General features: G+C 46.5%; 1 protein-coding gene across 1 annotated transcript; it reads left to right on the plus strand.

Annotated features, from left to right (window-relative positions):
• Window positions 1-746: 746 nt before the first annotated feature.
• Window positions 747-17,389, plus strand: NEURL1B (neuralized E3 ubiquitin protein ligase 1B). Its single transcript, XM_007951650.1, has 5 exons — window positions 747-774; window positions 2,312-2,857; window positions 15,177-15,896; window positions 16,630-16,755; window positions 17,145-17,389. The coding sequence occupies exons 1-5, from the start codon at window positions 747-749 to the stop codon at window positions 17,387-17,389; spliced, it is 1,665 nt and encodes a 554-aa protein (XP_007949841.1).
• Window positions 17,390-23,212: the final 5,823 nt, after the last annotated feature.

Raw genomic sequence — 23,212 nt, forward strand, 5'->3', positions numbered from 1 at the left:
GATGGAAGGAATACACAGAATCACTGTACCAAAAAGAACTGGTCAGTGTTTAACCATTTCAGGAGGCAGCATATTATCAAGAACTCATGGCACTGAAGGAAGATGTTCAAGATGCCCTGAAAACATTGGCAAAAAACAAGGCTCCAGAGATTGATAGAATACCATTGAGATGTTTCAACAGATACAATGCTATAAGCTTTCAGTTGTCTATGCCGAGAAATTTGGAAAACAGCTACCTGCTGCCTGTTTCAGTTACCTAGTACCGCTCTGACAAGAATATACCACAAATGGGATGGCTTGAAGAAATAGGAGTATATTCTCTTACAGCTTGGAGGCTTTAAGTCCGAGTTCAAAGTGCCAGGCTCTAGGGGCTGGGTGAAAGCCCCTCAACCTTGGGCTTCATCTCTGTCTCCTGCTCCTGGTGTACTGAAGCTGGAGGCTTTTCTTCACTCAGCTGCTGGCTGCTGAGGCTGACAAGCCCAAGGTTGACAAGTAATAAGCCACAGTCCTGATGTTACCAAACCACATGGCAGGCCATTAATTCAAGTCCATTGAAAGTCCCAATGTCAGCAGAGCATGGCAGGCTGCTGAACAACAACACAGCTACATGCAGGGTTCAAGTGTGCCATAAGCTGTAGACTATTCCAAAAGCTACTTCTTACATATGGGAAGCAGACTTCATCCCTAAAGCAGCTACTCATCTCCTTGTGGTAGATCCCACCATGGAGTTGATTGCCAGTCTCATCATGGGGAATAACTACCACCAGCTGCCCAGCCACTCAAGTAGGCCCAGCCAAGTTGACATACAACCTTAACTACCACACTGTGTAACTCACTGGAATAGATCCATCTGTGTCCATTCTAAAGAAAAGCGATAGAACAGAATGTGGAAATTATTGAACAATATTATTAATGTCATACACAAGCAAAATTTTACTGATAATAACTTAAAAATAACTGCAGCAGTACATCAACAGGGAACTGCCAGCAATTCATGCCAGATTCAGAAGAGGTTGGGGAACACAGAATATCATTGCTGATGATGTCAAAGGGATCTTGGCTAAAAGCAAAGAATACCAGAAAGATGTTTACCATAGGCATTCGACTGTGTGGATCATAACAAATTATGGACAACATTGCAAAGAATGGGAATTCCAGAACACTTAATTGTGCTCATGAAGAACCTGTACATAGACCAAGGAGCAGTCATTTGAACAGAATAGGTTTTAAACTGCCTGGTGTAAAATTAGGAAAGGTGTGCATCAGGTGTGTAAACTTGCACCATATTTATTCAATCTGTATGCTGCACATATAACCTGAGAAGCTGGACTATATGAAGAATGAGGCATCAAGATTGGAGGAAGACTCATTAACAATATGGAGATGACACAACCTTGTTTACTGAAAGTAAAGATCGCTTGAAGCATTTACTGATGAAGATCAAAGACTACCGCCTTCAGTATGGATCACACCTACACATAAAGAAAACAAAAATTCTCACTGGAGCAATAAGCAACATCATGATAAATAGAGAAAAGATTTAAGTCAGGGATTTCATTTTACTTGGATCCACCATCAATGCCCTTGGAAGCAGCAGTCAAGAAATGAGATGATGTATTGCACTGGGCAAGTCTACTTGCAAAAGTTCTTTTTAAAAATCGTTAAAGAGCAAAGATGTCACTTTGAAGACTAAGGTGCATCTGACCCAAGTCATGTATTTTCAGTTGTCTTGTATGCATGTGAAAGTTGGACAGTGAATAAGGAAGACCACAGAAGAATTGATGCCAGTATCAAGCATGTCCTTCTCCAAGACTGGTCCCTCCTGAGAAGTGAAGTCTCATCTTCCTTGCTTCTCAAGAGCATTCCAGCAGGACTTCTTCCAAGACATGACTGTGTGTTCCTATGGACTGCCAGAGTCTTAGAAGAGCAACTGCTGGGGTACTGCCCTCTGGAGGAAGGCCTGCAGGTTTGGAGGGATTTGATGGGAATGGAGAAGTCATTGTGCTTAATCCAGCTATTGTGACAAGCTCACTGGTCTTGACAACTCTAAGCGTGAAACCATTCTAGTGCTTCACCCTGTCCAAGCCTGGGTTTGCTTGTCTGTGAAGTGGGTACAGTGACTTTACTGTGGCAGCACTAGGCAGACTGAAAATGGTTGGCAAAGACTGTCCCCCTTTGGTCTAGTTTGGAACCTTCTCAAATTTAGCAATTCTAGGTCTTATTAAAACAGGACTTAAAGTAAAATGATTATTAAAATACTAATAGGGCTCGGAGAGTTTGGAGGCGCCTAACCATCCTGTCTCTTCCACAGATTCTAGCCCACCTGCACGGCTCCTGGCCACCCGGCCATGCTGCGGCCCTGGCCCTGAGCGGCGCCCAGTCCTAGGCGAGGCGCCACGCTTCCACGCGCAGGCCAAAGGCAAGAACGTGAGGCTGGACGGGCACTCGCGCCGGGCAACGCGACGCAACAGCTTCTGCAACGGCGTCACTTTCACACAGCGGCCCATCCGGCTGTACGAGCAGGTGCGGCTGCGCCTGGTGGCCGTGCGTCCAGGCTGGAGTGGCGCACTGCGCTTCGGCTTCACGGCACATGACCCATCGCTCATGAGCGCCCACGACATCCCCAAGTATGCCTGCCCTGATCTTGTCACGAGGCCCGGCTACTGGGCCAAGGCGCTGCCAGAGAGCCTGGCGCTACGTGACACCGTGCTGGCCTACTGGGCCGACCGCCACGGCCGCGTCTTCTACAGCGTCAACGACGGTGAGCCCGTTCTCTTCCACTGCGGCGTGGCCGTGGGTGGACCGCTCTGGGCGCTCATCGATGTCTACGGCATCACTGATGAGGTGCAGCTCCTCGGTAGGTCCGGACAAGGCTGCAAATGGGGCAGGGGCCACGTGGGCGCCTCCTTCGGAGAAGGAAGAAATTCTTTATGTGTATGGGTGTGTGTTTCTTTAATAGAGACACTTAAGGAAGGTTTACCCTGCCAGGCATTGCTCTAAGCACTTTACACACTTTAGCTCATTTATTTGTCACCACAGTCCACCATCCTCATTTTACAAATGGAAATCTGAGGCATGGAGAGATTAAGTCACCTATCAATGCAAAGCCAGGATTGGAACCCACACAGATTGGGTCCAAAGTCTATTCTTTTGCCCAGGTTCATTCACTTACTCCTTCACTTAATGAATTGCACATCCATTCATTCATCCTTCCATTCATTCATGCACTTGCTCATTTGTTCAATCTTATTCATTTGTTCACTCACTCATTTACTCATTCATTTACTTATTCATTCATGCATTTATTCATTTGTTCAGTCATTCTTTGTTCATTCACTTACTCACTCAGCAGTCAAACTTGTACGCTAATTGTGAGCATTCAACTATCTGCACTACAGGCAGCAAGCAGTCAGGTGTATCGGACCTGGGCCTGCACAGTTCATTGGGGAGGCATTCACAGATGGTCAGATGCTAGTAGTGAGAACTCATTAGAGGGAGAGTTTGCTCCCTTTTCTCCATCTTTTTTTTGGGGGGAAAAAAAGAGGTAAAATTCATAAAATTAACCATGTTACAGTGTACAATTCAGTGGTATTTAGTACTTGACAATGTTGACAGCTGTCACCTCTATCCAGTTCTAAAACATTTTCATCACCCCAAGTGGAAACCCCCATACCCATTAAGCATCACTCTCATTCTCCTCAGCCCCTGGCAGCCACTAATTCACTTTCTGTTTTTGACATTCTCTCTTGACCTCACAAATTGCTCCACAGCCAACCCAGCTTCTACTTCTAGGGAAGTAAATGGGAAAGCAGCTTTCTCAGGGACTGCAGACATAGTTTTAGGTGTAATTCACCAGCAGTGAAATGCACTGACCTAAAGTGTGATGAGTTTTGACAGATTTGTACACCTGTCTATGACTCCAAAAAGTTCCCAGCTACCCCTTCTGAGGCAACCTCCTGTCTCTCCCCAAAATCTTTGGAGCTCTGGTAGCATAGTGCCTAAGGCACTTGACTGCTAACCAGGAGGCTGGCGGTTCAAACCCACCAGCCACTCCTCGGAAGGAAGATGGGGCAATCTACTTCCATAGTAATACTGCCTCGGAAACCCAAGGAGGGGCGCTCTGAGTCAGGTCTGCCTCGACAGCACATAACAACAACAACAACATTAGTTTTGCCTGTTCTTGAACCTCATATAAATGGAATCATACAGTATATATCCTTTTGTGTTTGGCTTCTTTATCTTAGCATAAATTCCTTAAGATTCATCTATGTTCTTTCTGTGTGCATCAGTGGTTTGTTCCCTTCTGAGTTCCATGAGAAGTCCCTAGTTGGTACAAATGGTTAATATACTTGGCTGCTAAACAGAAGATTGGAGGTTCAAATCTACCCAGAGGTGCTTTGTAAAAGGCTTGGTGATCTCCTTCAGAAAAATCAGCCATTTGAAAACCCAATGGAGTGCAGTTCCACTCTGACATACATGGACTTGCCATGAGTTGGAGTCAACTCCACAGCAACTAGTATTCATGATATGGTAATAGTTTGCATATCTAGTCCGTTGATGAAAGTTTGGACTGTGATTTTTTTTAGCCCTGCATCTAGAGGGAAACTCTGTTCTGGTTTCCTCCTCCTTCCCCTTTCACCCCATGCCCACCACAGCACCAGGGCAAGGAAGGACTTATGCATCTGAGCTGTGGTCCCCCCATTTCCTGACAGAAGTAGGAAGTCAGCAGAGCTTCTGAGCAGTTAAGAGCAGGGGTTGGGAGTCACAAAGACCTCATTCCAGACCTAGCTGTCCACTTGCCAGTTGTGTGGCTTTGGCCAGGTGGCTGAATCTCTCTGTGCCTCAGTTTTTTCATCTTTAAAATAGGATTGCTACAGAGTTACATGAGATGATGTATGAAGGGGATGCAACACAAAGCCTGATACTCAGAAAGCTCTCAAGAAATTACAGCTAAGAATGAAAAGCCTCTGTTTGGAAGTGAACTGAAGTACGTGTCCAAATTGTAGGCTTAGGTGACCAGATTGTAAACTACCCTCCAAGCTGAGGCCTTAGTTAGGCATTTTAACCATGTCCTCACACTCTTTACTATGAAAGGTTTTAGCATGTAACCACCAGGAAATGTAGGCTTCTCATACCTCCTAGCTCTCTGTCATTCTTTTTTTGGAGCTCTGTATTTTTCTAGAGCAGGGAAGCAAGCATGCCTCATTCACCTCCCTCAGACAGCCCATGTCTTCAGGAAACAGCCAAGAAATTGCAGCCAGTCCATTATCAGCTCAGGTGGATTCGGACGTTTTCTTTTTTTAAAATACAAATTGGAAGCAGCCTTTGATGACTTAATGAAACAAAACAAGCCTGGAGCCATGGACTTTTCCCCCAGAAACCAGAGTTTCTCATCTATTTGTTCACTCAGTGAACCTTCACTGAGCCCTAAATTTCCATGCTTCTTGGGTGGGAAAGGAGAAGCAGGTGGTCCCCTGGGACTTTAGCAGACATGTGTCTGAACTTCCCTGAGCCTCAGTTTCCTTATCTGCAAATAGGCCCTACAATGTAGTAATCTGTGGGAAGCACCTAGGAGGGGTGGCATGGGACAGTGTTCACAAATGTATATACACAGGAGGAAATGAGAATAGAAGGAACTTCATCTCTGGAATCATAGATGAATTTTACTTCCTTCTTTATACCTCTGTGAGTTATCTTTTTAATATATATGCAAGGAGCCTTATTGCTTTTACAATCAAAAGCACAGTAAAGATATTTTCCTATCTGAAGGCTATAGGAAATAGGAGATATGGGAGGGAAAGTTTCTGGTACGTGTTAGAGGCTTAATAAATGTTGATTCTTTCCTTGAGGGAGAAAAAAACAAGCCGACATTTGTTACAGCTAGGTAGAGGGATTATGGGTGACTTTTTTTCTTCCTGCCTCCCTGCTCCCAATTATCAACAATGATTTATAAGCAGAAAAAAAAATACTAATAAATAGAACTAAGCAGTTGTGATTTTGTATGCTTTGCATCCAGGCACAGTACCCTACTGACCCCAGCATAAGATGAGGCAACATGAGAACTATAAAACTCCCACCAGAAATGGGTCTCTCCCTCCCAGTGCCTGGGAGAACTTGGCCTCCTGAGAGTGGTGTCCAAGGTACCAAATGGATAAATAAAGACAGCTTGTGCCTGTGTCACCCAGTCCTCTGGTTTCTTTTCCTCACAAACAAGGAAGTGACATGATTCCTTTGGGAGGTTCTCAGAATAACTCTAGAATAGACAACCACAGGGACCCCTCATCCTCCTCCACTGCTTCTCAGACCCTACTGGAAACCAACAAACAAAAGTGGCATCTGGGTAGTGGTTGTTATTTGCTGTCAAATGTTAGCCCCTGACTCATAGTGACCCCATCCACAAGAGAATGCAGATCACTGTGATCCACACAGGGTTTTCAATGGCTGCTTTTTGGAAGTTGATCACCAGGCCTTTCTTCCTAGTCTTAGTCTGGAAGCACCACTGAAACCTGTTGAGCATCATAGCAACACACTCAAGCCTCCAGTGGCAGACGAGTGGTGGCTGCACATGAGGTGTGCTGGCTGGGAATTAAACCTAGGTCGCCCTCATGGGAAGGAGCTCTGGTGGCACAGTTGTTAAGGCATTCAGCTGCTAACCAAAAGGTCAGCAGTTCTAACCCATCATTTGCTCCTCAGGAGAAAGATGAGGCAGTCTGCTTCTGTAAAGATTTACAGCCTTGGAAACCCTATGGGGCAGTTCTCTAAAAACCGAACCCAACTCACTGCTGTTGAGTCGATTCCAACTCATAGTGACCCCTTCTTGGGTTTCCAAGGCAGTATCTCTACAGAAGTAAATTGCCCAGTCTTCCTTCCAAGAAGTGGCTGGTGGGTTTGAACTGCTATCCTTCTGGTTAGCAGTGTAGTCAAATGCCTTAGGCACTATGCCACCAGAGCTCCTCCTATGGAGCACAGTCACCATGAATTAGAAATGACTGGTGGCAGCTGGTTTATTATGCACCAGGCACAATGCTGAAAGCTTTAAATGGGTGGTGTCTCCTATCTGTCACAAGAATCTAATTAGGCAGGAAAAGTATCATCCCCATTTGCAGATAAAGAAACTCAGATTAGGCTTGGATAAGTAACTTAGCCAAAGTCACAGAACAGCTGGTGGGAGGGTCAGGGTTTGCTTATTAGTGTGATAAGCAAAGTGTTTGATAGGAAAGACTTGAACTTATGGATCTCAGTGCAGGGCCTAGAGGTCTAAGTGCACTGCTCCAAGCTGCAGGTGAGGAAACTGAGACCCTGTGAGGGACAGGAACTTGCCTGAGGTCACCTGCTTGATCAGTGGCCATGGTAGGGGTGGGGACTCTGGCTGGGGACCCAAGCAACTCAGCATGGAAGATGTGAGCACCCTACCTCTCAGGCAGGGGGGAAACACTGCAGCTAGCTTCCCTCAGAGCCCCTGTGGGCAGCTTCACAGGGTAATTGGGCTTTGTTGTTAGTATTACAGGCAGGCCAGCACCCACCTCCCCTCGTTGACAGTAAGGGATTTGGGTTGTCCTTCTCAGTCTGGAGCAAGATCTCCACTCCATGGATGCTAACTTTTCCTACTGGGGGCTCCTAAAGGCCTACTCTATGCCAGGCATGTTACCAAGTCCACTGTTATTCCCTAGTTCTGTCATTATTCCTCTCTGTGGGCATATGAAATAGGATCCTCTAATTTGCAAGTGAGGAAACAGGTCACACAGCCAGGACTGACAGGAGTCCAGCCAAGGTCTGTCTCCCCTGGTTCAGTCTTTTGTGATCAGTGGAAGGCTGTATCTTGAAAGGCATGGGCTCAATCTCCCACAGACCTGGGGTCTACCCCCCACGTACCCAAGCCAACATTATACGTGTTCACTCTCCTCAAACCCCAGCACCTCTCCCCAGTATCTACATCCTCTGCCATCCTGTCTGTAGCCATGGGTGAAAAGGCTCTGCTTCTGTCCCCTTCCCCCATTCATGACATTGCTCCTATCATGTGTCCTCTTTCTCCTGCCTCACTTTATCCTCACCAAAGAACCAATCCCATAAACACATAAAAGAACTCTGGTAGCTTCCACCATTTAAAAAAATGCCCTTGACTCTTATCTCCCCCACCAGCTACTATCCCATTTCTCTGCTCTCCTTCAGGACAAAACATTCTCAGAAGTACCGTCAATACCACCTTCTCCATTTCCTTCTTCAGCACATCCCTGTGAAGCATCATTCCCACCATTTCACGGAACTTCAGCCTGTCAATTCACCCTTCAGCTCCATGCCGCTAAACCCAAAGTTCACGTCTCTGTCTTTGTTCTCCTTGGCCTCCCAATTCTGCCATAGTTGACCTCTCCCGGCTTCCTAAATGCTGCCCTTGGCTCCTGGGTCCCCCACCCCCACCCCACAGTCCTGGTCTTCCTACCACCTCCTGGCCACTCCTCCTTGGCCTCCTTGAACCTGTATTCCATACATGAAACCTCTAGGATTCCATCCTAGGCTCCCTTCTCTCTTTCCTTTGGACATTTTTAAACTGTAACATAGCATGCATATAGAAGAGTATAGAAAACAACTGTATAGTTTAACAAATTGTCATAAAGTGAGGCCACTTCTCCTTATTCACCCTCTTTCTCCAGATGATCAGAGCCCTCACTGGGCCTTAAATCCCATCTCTATGCTGTTGGCTCCCAAATCCCTACCCCCAGCCCTGCTGCCTCCCTGAACTCCAGGCCTCCCTCTGCCTACTCAACTTCTCTTCGTGGTGCCTGAGTGGCATCCCACATGGAGCATGTTCAGACAGAACTCTTGACTTTCCCCTCCCACCTCCCACCTGCTCCCCCAGCCGTCCCCACTTTGAGTAAGAGGCTCCATCCACTTGGTTGATCAGTCCAAAAACCTCAGGAGTCACCCTCAATTCCTCTTTCCACACCCCACATCCATTCTGTCAGCAAGGCCTGTTATTTCTGCCTCTGGGACATGTCCCCAGTCAGTCCTTTGGAGACAGTGAAGTGACTGATGGATCAGTTCCTTCTGTCTCCAATTCTCCCTGCCTTCCTTTTCATCTTCACACAAAGGTGGTTTCTCTCAAGATGTAAATTCCACTTTACTTCTGGCCCCAGGTATCTTTGACCTAAGAGAGAAAGGAAGGGAAAGAAAGAAAAGAACCCAGCTCTATCCCAGGGCCTGGAGATACCACAGGGAGAGTGGGAGGAGAGCTCCCCTGTACTTGGGCTGGGAGCCACTGCTGTGTGAGGGTGCTCAGGGGATGTTTGTGGGAGGAGCACCTGTTGGACCCTCCTTCCCAGGGACCACATTAGGCCCCTGGGAAATGAAACTCCAAGAAGCCACTTGGCCTGAGGTTGAATCCAGGTACTGGGCAGCTCTAATTGCTGAACAAGAATATCTGAATTTTGGAGGGAGTATTGCTAATGATCAATGGTGCATGGCTTTGGAATCCTGGGTTGGAATCCCATTTCTGTCATCCCTTGCCTATGCAACCTTGAGTAACCCTATGTTATCTCCTGGAGCTTCAGTGTTCCCCTATTATGAAATGTGCCCATGTTTAGAGCCACACAGGATAGCAGGATAGTGATAAGGACTGAATGGAAATAATATACGAAATAATAATAATGAATATACATAACTAGCATCTCTTAAGTGCCCAAGAAAATGGTTGTGTATGTTCTCATTAGGTCTAGAAATTGTGTTTGGAGAAAAGTCACAGGTTAGATGCTAGGTTGATTTTGATAAATTTCCTTGGTGAGGATGCTGCTGGATTTCTGCCTATAACTGACTGACTTTCCATAGAAGAAATGCCCCTTTACGCAGTGGATTATGAAATGTCAGGGCTAGGAGAGCACTGTGCTATCTCAGGCCTTCTCTCTCAGGAACAATATCTGATGGGGACAAAACTCCTTGCACTGGGATAAAGTGAGGAGAGCCAGCTTTTGCTGAGGGACTACCATGTGCTGGGCACCAGGCTAAGTGCTGTCACATACCAGTTGCAAAAACCCACCAAGCTCTTCACCAGTTCAGTCTTCACACATGCTGTTCTCTGCCTGGAATGCTCATCTCTACCCTTACCTGGCACCCGCCCTTGACCTTTTTTGACCCACTCCCAGGTCCCACTTCTGACCAAATCCCCTTTTTACACACTCTCAGAGCATCCTAGTCTGTCACCCCCCAGCTGTGGGACTAGAGTGGCTCATTTCATTTCTTGGTGCATGTTCCCACAATGAAATGACCCTTAGGATAGGTAGTGGCTCTTCATGGCACTCATGAAAGTTTGTACTGTCTTCTGTAAGATGGCTTCACTAGATTTGGTTTCTCCTGTTGGAATGGGAGTTCCATGAACACAGAAACCATGTCTGTCTCCAACTCTGTTTACCCAGGGCCAGCATAGAGCATTTTGATGATTATGTTCAAGGAATAGTGATGATAATAATTAATGTTTTGAGCACTTAACCTTGTGCCATGTTCTGCATCACACCTGTTAAGAGGATCTTCATAACAACATGGGAATACTGCTTTTATTCCCATTTTAAGGATGAAGGAAGCTGACGCTCCCAGAGGTGAAGCGACTTATGTAAGGTCACATAGATAAGAAGGGCTTGACCAAAGTCTGCCCATTACCACAGCCCACACCCTTAGTTAGGATGTACACTAAAGGATGATTTCCTATGGGGAGCCATCTGGGGCAAGGAGAAGGATCATTAAGGGTGCAGGGCAGAGGCAGAGTGTGTTGGCTAGAACAGAGGCCCAGGATAAGCTGAGGGCCGATGCCTTTGGGTTGGGCCAGGCAGGCCACCTCTGGGTGGGGCCAGGAGCCAGAGGGAAGGTGCATTGCACCAAGAGACAGAATCCTTTGGGCTCCCAGAAACAGCTACTTGTCTGAAATACCTTTTTTAAAGATTCCTATGTCTTTATAAGGAGCTCTGGAACAGTGTGTCAGGCATTTGGCTGCTAACCAGAAGATCAGGGCTTCAAATCCACCAGCTGCTCCATGAGAGGAAGATGAGGCAATCTACTTCTGTAAAGATTTAAGGCCTTGGAAACCCAATCCAGGTCTGACATGAGTCAAAATCAACTTGACAGCAGTGTTTTTGTTTGTTTGTTTGTTTGTTTCATTATATTTTCACACATTTTTTGTTATTGTTGTTCCTTTTTAATGTTTGCAGTGTTGCCTCCCCTCCCACCCCTGGTAACCAACAAAGAAAGTTCCCTTCCATATATAAACCTTTCCATGATTTTTTACAATAATGAACTAATATAATATTTGTCCTTCTGTGATTGATTTATTTTACTCAGCATAATGTCCTCCAAGTTCATCCATGTTCTGCAGTGTTTTGCAGATGGTCATTATTCTTTAGTGGTGCATAGTCACACATGTTTTTTTTTTCTTTTGTGATTATAAGATCAATACATGTTCATTACAGAAAATCAGAAAACTATAAAGAAATAAAATTTAAATCAGTCAGCCCTCCTCCACCCAGAGATAACACCCTCAGTATTTTTTGATGTATTTCCTTATGTTTTTCCTATACATTCATTTCTTATGTATCCTGTGCATGCAATTCCCACAAAATTAGAATTAAACAAAATCAGAATCAACTCGATGGCAGTGGGTTTGGTTTGGTTCAGTTTTGCATCCTATTGTTCACTTAACAGTTTATCATAAGCATTTTTCCACACTGTTACAGAAACCAAAAAAAAAAAAACCAAACTCACTTTTGTGGGTTTCCAAGGCGGTATCACTATGGAAGTAGATTGGCCAGTAGTCCTTCCGAGCAGTGGCTGGTGGATTTGAACCACCAGGCTTCTGGTTAGCAGTCAAGTGCCTTAGGCATTATGCCACCAGATCTCCCCACTGTTACATAGGCATTGAAATTTTGAGTTTCCAAAAATAATATTTACTGGAATTTTTCTGATGATAAAATTTTGTAGTATACATGTTTATTGTAAGAAACAAATTATAATACAGAAAAATCTAAAGATGAAAACTCTTTCACAATCTCACCCCAAGAGGTAATTTCCATTAATATTTTGTTATATTTCTTTCCATAACTTTTTCAATGTACATAAATGATATACACAGATACACATGTACACACATATATATTTTTAAAGAACCAAACTGAAATCTCCCACCTTCCCTCATGTCTCTAAGGGAAAGTTAAAGTTGTACATCCCCAAATTCCCAGAGCCCAGGCAGGTAGCTGAAGTGAGTGAAGAGGGCCAGCTAGGACTATGGGGCCTGGACTATTAAACATTTTCAGCAAAATGGCAAGCTTCACATTGTGGCCATGCCAGAATTCAGGTCCTGTGTTACCAAGAGAAAACCAAGTTTTCCAAGAGAAGCTATAAATCAAGGTTAAGTGAAATCTTTTGCCTCAGGAATGTTGGCCACTAACTGAAAAAAATAAAAATAAAAGTTAAAAGGCTAGGTGGTGATTTCTTCAACAAACAAATGAAAGAAGGGGAAAAAAGATGGAAACACAAACTATAGCTTTAAAAGAACAATGACAATGAGTGGACTTTATTTGGATCTTCAAATAAACTGTAAAAAAAGTTGGAATTAGAAATACCATTTGATCCAGCAATCCCATTATACTAGGGATTACTGAAGAAGTGAGAGCCAGGACAAGAACAGATACATGCACACCCATGTTCATCGCAGGACTATTTACAATAGCAAAAAGATGAAAACAACCTACGTGCCCATCAACAGAAGAATGGATAACCAAACTATGGTACATACACACAATGGAATACTATGCAACACTAAAGAAAAATGTAGAATCTGCAAAACACCACAGAATGTGGATGAACTTGGAGGATATGCTGAACAAAATAAGGCAATTAGAGAAAGACAAATATTGTATTAGTTCATTATTGTAAAAAGTCAAGGAAAGGTTTATATATAGAAGGAAACTTTGTTGGTTACCAGGGGTGGGAGGGGAGGGAAGGGAACACTGTGAAAATAAAAATTAAATTTAGAAAAAAAAAACTGTAAAAACAAAAGCATATGCACTGGCACATATGACAACAAGTCTTTAACTTCTGAAGAGATACTGAAAACTTTCTAATGAAATACTATGTCCAGGAGTGTTTTTAAAAGAATATAGGAAGAGGAGTTGATAAGGGTGTAGATGAAATAAGATTGGCCATGAATCAATAATTGTTCAGTGTGGGTAATGGGCATTCATTATCTTATTTGTTTACCATTATAATTTTTCACATATAGAAAGTTGAAAAAAAAAAAAAACCCAGGTCTGTGAAGCAGCCGTAGATAACATGCTCTTACCGGCAGCTGGGCATATAAAGTTTTAAAAAGTATGTTCTGTATTAGGATTTAATTTTATATTTGGAAAACCAGAGGAAGAAATTTGTTATTATATAAATTACAGAATGGTAACATTTAACAAAATCTTGGCAGGAGGGGCTTAGTTTAAAAGAGTCTGAGAAACACTTTTGTTCTTGCTTTGTTTACTTATGGTTCATAAGAATATTTTTCTTATCACTAAAAAATCTTCAAAATAACTTTAATAACTGGAATGTTTGTATCTTTCACTGGTGTTTTTTTTCCCCCCTTATCAGAGTGGCAGTCAATTTCTTGCAGACTGGCAGTCATTCATCCATTTATTTATTCAATAACCTACATAATACTGAAGGCTATTTGCCAAGCACTTTGTTGAGCCCTGAGGACACTGTGGTGAACAGACAGGCACAGACCCTGCCCTCCTGCTAATATATAAAACATCAAGAACATTTTTCCATATCACTAAAAACAATTCAAAAGTATCAACATGACTATGACTTTTCTAAAACTTTCCCTTGATTTTCTGGTCTAGAGAATGAGTGTGTCTCTTGCAGAAACCTCCTTCAGTGCTGTATGAATATCTGCCATGGCCCAGGCACTGTGTTCTATGCTGTGGACTCAATAGGGAGGAAGACCTGTCCAGCCCCTGCCTTCTTTGAAAGGCAAACCAAAAACAAAAACCAAATTCACTGCCGTCAAGTGACCCCTCCTTGGGTTTCCAAGGCAGTTACCTCTACAGAAGTAGATTGCCCAGTCTTTCTTTCAAGGAGTGGCTTGGTGGGTTTGAACCTCCAGCCTTCTGGTAGCAGTCAAATGCCTTAGGTACTATGCCACCAAAGCAGCACGTACTTAAGCTTGTGGACTTTGCCACTTAGTAGCTTGTGTGACCTTGGGCATGTTCCCTCCTTTGCTAAATGGCTAGTAGTAACAGTGCATACCTCACCCAGTTGTGAAGATTAAACAAGCTAGCATGTGAGTGCTTAGAAAAGTACCTTATTGGAGCTTATGTTCTGGTTGGGGGAGACATATAATAAAACGAAAGAATGGAAATCTCTGAGGGAAAGAGTAAGGGGAGGAGAAAAGGAAGGAGGGCAGGAAGAAAAGGAGGAGGGAGAGAGGGAAAAAAGGAAGGAGAGAAAAATGAAATGAGGGGAAAAGAAGAAGAAAGACAGGGAGGGAGAAGGCCTTATCTGTTCATCCTAATGATGAGGGTATGTCAGTAAACCAAGGATCATGCTTAATCCAATTCTGTGCAGCTGTGGTTCATTAAGGAGCCCTTGGGTAGATCAAGCTGTGAAGTGCTAATGGAAAGTTTGGCAGTTTAATCCACTCACAGGCTCCTGGGAAGAAAGGCTTGATGCTATCTGTACTTCATAAAAACCACCAAATCAAACCTACTAACTGAAGTTGGATCCGACTCATAGCGACCCCTCCTTAGGTTTCCAAGGCGGTATCACTAGTAAGTAGATTGCCCAACCTTCCTTCCGAGGAGTGGCTGGTGGGTTTGAACCACAGCCTTCTGATTAGCAGTCAAATGCCTTAGGCGCTACGCCACTAGAGCTCCCGCTGAAAATCCTATGAAGGGCAGTTCTACTCTGAAACACCTGGGGTCGCCTTGTATTGGAAGTAACTAGAAGACAACTGGTTTGTTGTTGTTGTTGTTGTTTTTATGGTTCATTAAAACAACTAAGTACATAAATGAATCAAATAAGAGTAAGAAGTTAAAGAGGGGGTGGAGTCTACACCTGGGAAGGTAGGTCAGGGCCCGGGAGCGAGGCTGGCAGATGAGGAGCGAGTGCCCAGCCGCCCTGCACCGTTCATGCCCACCTCTCTTCTGTTCCGGCAGAGAGCGCCTTTGCAGACACACTGACACCAGCGCGCCTCAGCCAGGCCCGCTTCAGCGCCTGCCTGCCACCCAGCAGCCATGACGCGGCCAACTTTGACAACAACGAACTCGAGAACAACCAGGTGGTGGCCAAGCTGGGACACCTGGCGCTGGGCCGCGCCCCAGTCCCACTGCCTGTCGACGCCGCGGCCGCCGCTATCCCGTGTGGGCCCCGCGACCGTCCGCGGCCCGCGTCATCACCAGCACTACTCGAGGCCGACCTGCGCTTCCACGCGACGCGCGGGCCCGACGTGAGCCTGTCTGCCGACCGCAAACTTGCCTGTGCACCACGACCCGACGGCGGCCGCACCCTTGTCTTCTCCGAGCGTCCGCTGCGGCCTGGCGAGAGCCTCTTCGTGGAGGTGGGCCGCCCGGGGCTTGCAGCACCCGGCACACTGGCCTTCGGCATCACATCATGCGACCCAGGTGCGCTCCGGCCCACTGAGCTGCCCGCTGATCCCGACGCGCTGCTCGACCGCAAGGAATACTGGGTGGTGGCGCGCGCCGGGCCAGTGCCCAGCGGGGGCGATTCACTCAGCTTCACACTGCAGCCTGGTGGCGACGTGCTCCTGGGCATCAACGGGCGCCCACGCGGGCGCCTGCTGTGCGTGGACACCACGCAAGCGCTCTGGGCCTTCTTCGCTGTTCGAGGCGGTGCTGCAGGCCAGTTGCGCCTTCTTGGTGAGTGCCCACCGCGCCCCGAGGTGCCGCCCTTAGAATCTTCAGTTTCCCGCCCAGAGAACCGAGGCTACTTGTTAGCAGCAGCAGCACTGAACCTCCTCACCCAGCTGTCCCCAAACTTGAACATGCATCAGAATGACATGAGGAATTTTGAGGCACAGGATTACTGGGCTCCACCTGAGTTCTCCTATTCAATGAGACTCGAGAATGTTCATTTGTAACAAGTGTTGAGGTGATGCTGAAGTTGCTGGTGCCTGGACCTAAGTAACCGGATGGTCTCAAGGCCTGGCAGGCTTTATGCAATTGATAAATGGTCAGTACTGTTTTTGTTTCCGATGTTACATGCCCTTCCCTGAACCAGCACTGAGGCCAAGGGGTGGAAGTTCTTACTAATCTGGCCTGGATTCTGTGAGGCCCTCATCAAAGTCCAGTAAAACCAACTGGTGCCCTAGTGATGCTTGAGGTCTGGGGCCAACCATTTCCTCTGGTTGAGTGTGCCCCAAAGAAAAACCCAGTGCCATTTTTGAAGTAAACAGGAATGGATCCTGGGCAGGCAAAGAACAGATGTCCTCCACACGTATAAGATCTCATCAGTTCTTAGCAGAGCTCTGAGGTAGCTTGTGAACTCCCATTAGACAGATAGGGAAGCTGGGGCACAAAGCAGTGAAGAGCCAGGAACAGCAGAGCACAAAGACCCTCACACAGCCCTCTATGGTTCCCCTTTGGGTCTTAGGAACCCTGCAGTCCAGCCCTGCGACCACATCTCCGTCAGGCTCTCTCAGTGGTTCCCAGGACGATAGTGATTCCGATATGGCCTTCAGTGTCAACCAGTCCTCCTCGGCATCTGAGTCATCTCTGGGTAAGAGAACGCATGCCCTAGAGGGAGGGCAGAGATTGGTACTGGCCTGGCTGCCCTGGCTGTGCCAGTGGGCCTCTCGGTGCTAAAGCAGGGTGGCCACCTTTCCTCACTGCATCCTCTCCTGCCCTCGGTTGTATGTTCAGCTGGAGGAAAGAGAAACACCTAGATGTAGCATCTCAAAGGGTGATGGGGGTGGCATTTTATCTGGATGCTTGGGATTAGTAGGGAGGTAAGAAGAGAGGCGAAACCAAGAAGAAAAACAAAATTTATTATCTCCCAAAATTGTTCTACTACAGGTTCCACCATAGAACTGCATTCTTGTGGTTGTCCCAGCCAGGCCCACCTGAGAATGACATTATTCAAGCATGTCCTATTCTCCTTTTCTGCAGTGACAGCCCCTAGCTCCCCGCTGAGCCCCCCAGTGTCACCAGTGTTTCCCTCTCCGGAGCCAGCAGGCAGCAAGAACAGTGAGTGTACAGTCTGCTTCGATGGCGACGTGGACACGGTCATCTACACATGTGGACACATGTGTCTGTGCCACAGCTGTGGCCTACGGCTCAAGAGGCAGGCTAGGGCCTGCTGCCCCATCTGCCGGAGGCCCATCAAGGACGTCATTAAGATCTACAGGCCGTAGCCTGGCCTGCCGACAGGCCTTGTCGGAGCAAGGTCACCTTTCTGAAAGCCCCCTGGGCCAGGGAACCACCATGACCGCCAGGGAGTCCTAAGGGCAGTGGCCATATTGTCTGCCACACCCCAGTAGAGGGCAAAGCCTGACAGTTATAGAGTTGAGGCCCCAGGGGCCTCAGCCCAGGCAAGGGCTCAAAGTGCTTTGCTCCCCAAAAGGCCACCCCAAGAGTGAGCTCAGGAACTGCCTGGCAGATCACCTTGCCCCTTGGTGACATTTCAGCAGGGAAACAGCAGCCTCTGTCTGTGCAATGCTTTTTCTGGGGTTGGGTTGAATGTGTATAAAGGGGAGGGAGGGAGACAGAAAATGAGAGAAAAGCAGAAAATGTGTGAGTGAGAGAATGAGCACTCGGGAGAAGCATATGTATTTTATACAGGGATCCTGGCTCTAGGAGGCTATCTAACACTGAGGAATGTGCAATCCGGAGCCCAGGTATTAGCGTGACTAGAAATTGTTCACTTCCCTGGGATGTGATGTAGCTGGTTTTGAATGTACGGAGCCTGAACCTAAATAGAACTCCCTTAGTTGGTATAGAAAAGGGACACTCAGATTTTATAAGGGGAGGAAAAAATAACTCATTGTTTACAGCTCCAAAGCAGCAACTCCTTGGGGGGAAGGTGGGTGAAGAACATAAAAGAACAGCTCGCTTTTTTAGTTTCTTACTCAGTGTTTGAGAGGAATTTTGACGAGTGTTGTTGGGCCCAGAAGTCTGGGCTGTGTCATCGCCTGAAGCTTTGTCACCCCTTCATCCCCAGACAGCCTAACAGTAAGCACATTGCACCTTGACCCGGACTGTAGAAGCTTTTAGTCTCCTGACTCTTTGTGACACTCTTCCCCTCTCGAGAAGACAAGGGGCAGGTTCTGTTTTCCTGGAGAAGGAAAGAATCCTGGAGGCAAGTGAATCATCTGAAGTTGGAAAGGTGGACTCTGCACATCTCCCATTGTAACCCACAGGCCTGGTGTTCACCAGGGGCTGTGGGCATTCCCAGGGGTCTCACCATGGCTGTGGAACTGGCCTCTCTTCTGATTCTCAGTTTACCTGCTGATTACTGAGGTGTTCACTGATAATTAAGGTGTTAACTAATAATTGGTGCCCGTTGGTGTCCAGTAGATTCTGACTCATGGTAATCCTGTGTGTGTCATAGTGGAACTATGCTACGTAGGATTTTCAATGGCTGATTTTTTGGAAATAGATTTACCGGCCTTTCTTCCAAGGTACCTCTGGATGGACTCAAACTTTCAGCCTTTTGGTTAGCAGCGTAGTGCATTAACTGTTTCGTAGTCCCACCTAAGGACTCCAGTAACTGAAACAGCAACTGAAAATGCTGACATTGTGATTCTCCTCTCCCCGTTTCCTTGGGACCCAGGCCCTACCCTGCCCCACTTCCTGCCCCAGCTCCTCTCTGCAGACTCCTGGAGCACACATGGGCTGACGGGATGCCCCAGGCCTGCTCTTCCCTTCTCCCATCCTAGTTCTGATTCCGTCTCTGTCCTGACTTATACTGGACCTTCAGGGAAGTCTCGTTGCCTCACTGGTTCTCAGTTCCCAGCCTCTCCGTGAGGAAGCCTAGAACCTGCCCACTTCAGGAGCAGCACAGCAATCTAAAAAGGCTAAGATGTGCTGCAAAGAGCAGATATCATTTTTATTTCAACTCCCCACCTGTTCATCTGCTGGAGGCAGGAGAGGGAGAGCATTTGGGAATGTATATGTTCACACAGCAAACCTTTGCTGGGTGCCAGAGTCAGACCAGGCCCTCATCAAAGTCCAGTAAAACCAGCTGATGCCCTAGTGGTGCTTGAGGTCTGGGGCCAACCATCTCTTCTCTGGTTGAACGTTCATGGTTTTATGAGTCCATCTCTACTTTAGAAACCCCACTCTCTTGCCCCTACAAGAACCTTTATTATTTAAAAAAAAAAAAAAAAAAAAAGTTGCCATTGAGTCAGCTCCAACTCTGACACCTCCTGAGTGAAAGAGGAGAACTGCACTCCATAGAGTTTTCAATGGCTGATTTTGGGGAAGTAGATCACCAGGTCTTTCTTCTTGAGGTACCTCTGGGTGGAATCGAACCTCTAACCTTTTGGTCAGCAGCCACACGCATTAAGCATTTAACCCAGGAACCTTACTAGTGGTTTTTCCCTAGTAAATGTGACAAACATGGTCACATTTTAGTTTTTCAGCAGAATCTCTTAAGGAGCCATTGGAGGCCCCAAGACAGTGGCTTCACTAGGGAACATGGGGGGGGGAGGGTGGTAACACTGTCAGAGGGAATGCTGTCTATAAAATATTTGTGTAGTGTTTCAGCATAAATTGATTATTTTTTATAAAAATATCCCTGTAGTTAGTTATAACAACAAAAACATTTTTTGTAAGCCCAGCTTATGTGTATCAGTATATATACTAGGCTAAAACTCCATGCTAATTTACTTTTTGAACTTCCTAGCAGAGTCCAAGCAAAGCTGTCATTATTACCCAGTACAGTGACGCTTCAAATCATGTGGTTTCATCTGTACACGCTATTGTAATTTCAAGGTGTAATTTTAATTTTTCTGTCACTGTTACTGCCATTACATTCAATGGTATATGGAAATAATAATTTATGAGTAACATTAGTACAAAAAAAAAAACATTAATAAGGATTCTGTATGATCTGGTAGCAGAGAATATATGTGAGGGAGAGGTGACACCAACCCTAGTGACACCACTGCCCCGAGATAAGAGTTTTGAGAATATTAGGCAGCTCTCACTTCCCAGCTGACTTTGTTCAGCTGGAGGCTTACCTTCCCCTATGCACTGGATGTGGGCAGAGCCACATACAGGCCACGTACAGGCCCTGTGTGAGAGGTCTCAGATTTGCCACCCACGACTTGGTTCTCCAGGCAGCAGCCCCCCTGCCTGGATTGAGCCACTGTCACAAGCTCCAGTGGTCTGAGCAGCCTGGGGGAGCAGCTCCTCTCTCTGTGCCACTTGACCTTCCTGGCTACCCCCTTGGGTTCCTGCCCGGGTCATATACAACAAGTACCAGGAAGCCAGTGAGTGAAGGCCTGGGGTGGACCAGGCCATGCCCCTGGCAACCTGTTACCTGGGAAGAATGGAGCCAGTGGCCTGTTGAACCTGCTCTGCAGCCTCTATAAATAGCATCCCTGTTTCCAAGAGGAGTTAAGGGGGTGTTTATCTTCTAAAAACCAGACATTTCCTGATGCTCTGAACTGATTTATTCATTGCTACAGAGGAGATGCTCACATCCCCCTCTCTGTTCTATTTTGTAAAGGAGGTAGGAGAAAGAGGAAAGGGAACCACTTTTCAAATTTTGCATCTACTGTATGTCTCGGCACTGGGCTAAGGTATCACGATGTGTTCATCCTGTGAGGCAGATTTTTTGCCACATTGAGGAGTATCTAAGGCACCATCAATTATAAAATACGCAAAAAAAAACTACACGCTACTAAGAAAGGAAAATGCCAATTTTAACTGTAAGATGCCACAACTCTGTAATTCATTCCAATTGGAGATGTTAAACTATGCTATTTAAAATCAGTAAAATAGGGTTTTACCCTCACTTGGCAGTTGAGGGAACTGAGATCCTGCAAGAGGAGTGACTTACTAGGGTCACACAGCAAGAGGTGTCAGGGCTAAAGTTCAGTCCAGGAACGTCTGGTGCTAAATCCCAGCTCTCCACGGCCTGGGTGGCGCAAACAGTTAAGCACTCAACTACTAGCTGAAAGGTTGGTGGTTCAAACCTACTCAGAGGTGCCCTTAAAAGACTGGCCTGGTGATCTGCTTCTGAAAGGTCACAGCCTTGAAAACCCTATGGATCAGTTCTACTGTGCACACATGGGGTCACCATGAGTCAGGGCTGACTCCATGGCTATCAGTCACCACCACTGCCTGGGCCTGCGTCTCAGGAAGCCTACACTTGTGTGGAGAGAATTATTAAACAGGACCAGGGTTCAAGCCCCAGAATCCGGCCCCTCCACTGTGTACACCCTGAAAGGGCTAGAGTCCTTCCTTTCAGACTCACCTGCCTTGGCCCTCTTTCTCCCACAAAGATGAGCTATTTGAGGTCCTGACTCCAGCCCCAGGGCTGCCGCCTCTTACATGAGATGTCCGTGTGGGGTCTTGTCCCACCTCTCCCTCAGCAGGGCACAGCCCCCTGAGTGCTGCTTCATGGGACCTAGCCTCCTGTTGTGGGGGTTCAGTGCCCAGTGTGTGTGCCCTTCTGTGCCACCAAAGCCAGGCCTCCAAGAGTAGGACAGGGAAAACCAGAAGAAGATACACCCTTTGCTTGTGGCCTGTTCATTTTGAACCTCTAGAGGTTTCCTAGCTGTTTCCAAGGCAAACAAGCCCCTTTTTCTGGCCCATACCCAGGACAGGGAGTCTGCTGGGCTTTTGCCACTGGAGGGCGCCTGCCCACCCCATCCACCCCCAACTTGACATTCAACTCCCACCAGTCAGCACGGACTGTGTTCTGGACACGGTATTGGAAACTGATAGTAAAGCCCTCCAGGAGCCCACGGTCCAGAGGAGGAGATGAGGACATTGTAAACTTGTATCTGATACTTCCTCCATGTCTCTGTGTCAGGTCCTGTACTAGCACCTAGTAGGTACTCACTGAAGGTTTGCTGAACTAGACACCAGATACAAACAGCAAGGAGTTTAGTGAAACAGCTCCACAAACGTACGCACACATTAAAGTCATTCAACAAACATTTGCTGAGTGCCTACTAGGTGCAGGGTGCTGGGAGGGTGTAGCAGAGAGGACCGTGGCCAGCTGATGTCAGGTGTGGTGACAAGAAGAGCTCTGAGACGTTGGGGGCAGGATTCACTGGGCTTTGTTTCCTCAGGGGTTCGTCTGGGTAAGTGCCCAGGGACTGCTCTCCTGACCCAGAACCTCCTGCCTGTTTCCAAAGCCTGCTCTGCTATTAGATAAGTCTGGCCCCTCACAGCTCAGTAAGCCCTACAAAAAAGGCCTTAGGCAGAATCCCCGAAGGCCCCACAGGATGGTGAGCAAGTGCACATTATGTGCCAGCGGTGAGGAGGAGGAAGATAGTCACGTGTCTGTTTTTAGGTCCTGGGACTGTTTGCTGGAGGGCAGTCCTCTAGGCCCCAAGAATGGGGCCCCATGTGAGAGTGAAGTTGTACGAAGTCTTGGAGGATGGGAGTTAACTCCCATGGCAGACTCTGTCTCTGCCCTAGTTCTGGCAGGGGGACACTGGCTCAGGAACATGTGGCCTCCTGGCATTTCTCAGTATTTAATTGTCTCATTGTCTTTCCCAAGTCCCTAATGAAATGACTTGTATAACAATCTGTCTGTGCCTTATGAAAGTGTCTGTGCACTTTTTATCCTTTTTAAAAGCATCTTTAAAATGTTTGAGTGGACGGAGAACTGACATACAGGGCAGTTTTCTAGAAATCTGCGATAATCACTGAAACCTATTTTGCATTATGTTTTTGGAGTGATTATGAGGTTGGAGTGATGAAGCTATGTTCCCCACCCTAGCCCCCACTACCTGTGTACAGACCTTTTTAAAAAATGTCTCTTCTTATTTTTCTGATTCAATACTGTGACCTCTACAACACAGCCTAATCTTTGGGGATTTGTAATAAAGGTTTTAAAAATGGGGTGGAGTGGGTTGGGAAGGGTTTGCACTGGTCCTGTGTGTTGTGCTTTTGTGTGTTATGTGTTTTGATTTTTGTCTGTTTTTATGTGTTTTGTATTAATATAATTTTCCTGTTTAAAAAACAAATACAACTTTGGCTTGTTAAGAAATCTC

This window comes from Orycteropus afer, unplaced genomic scaffold, assembly GCF_000298275.1.
Source record: "Orycteropus afer afer isolate SDZICR_OR568_19922 unplaced genomic scaffold, OryAfe1.0 scaffold00306, whole genome shotgun sequence".
NCBI lineage: Eukaryota > Metazoa > Chordata > Mammalia > Tubulidentata > Orycteropodidae > Orycteropus > Orycteropus afer.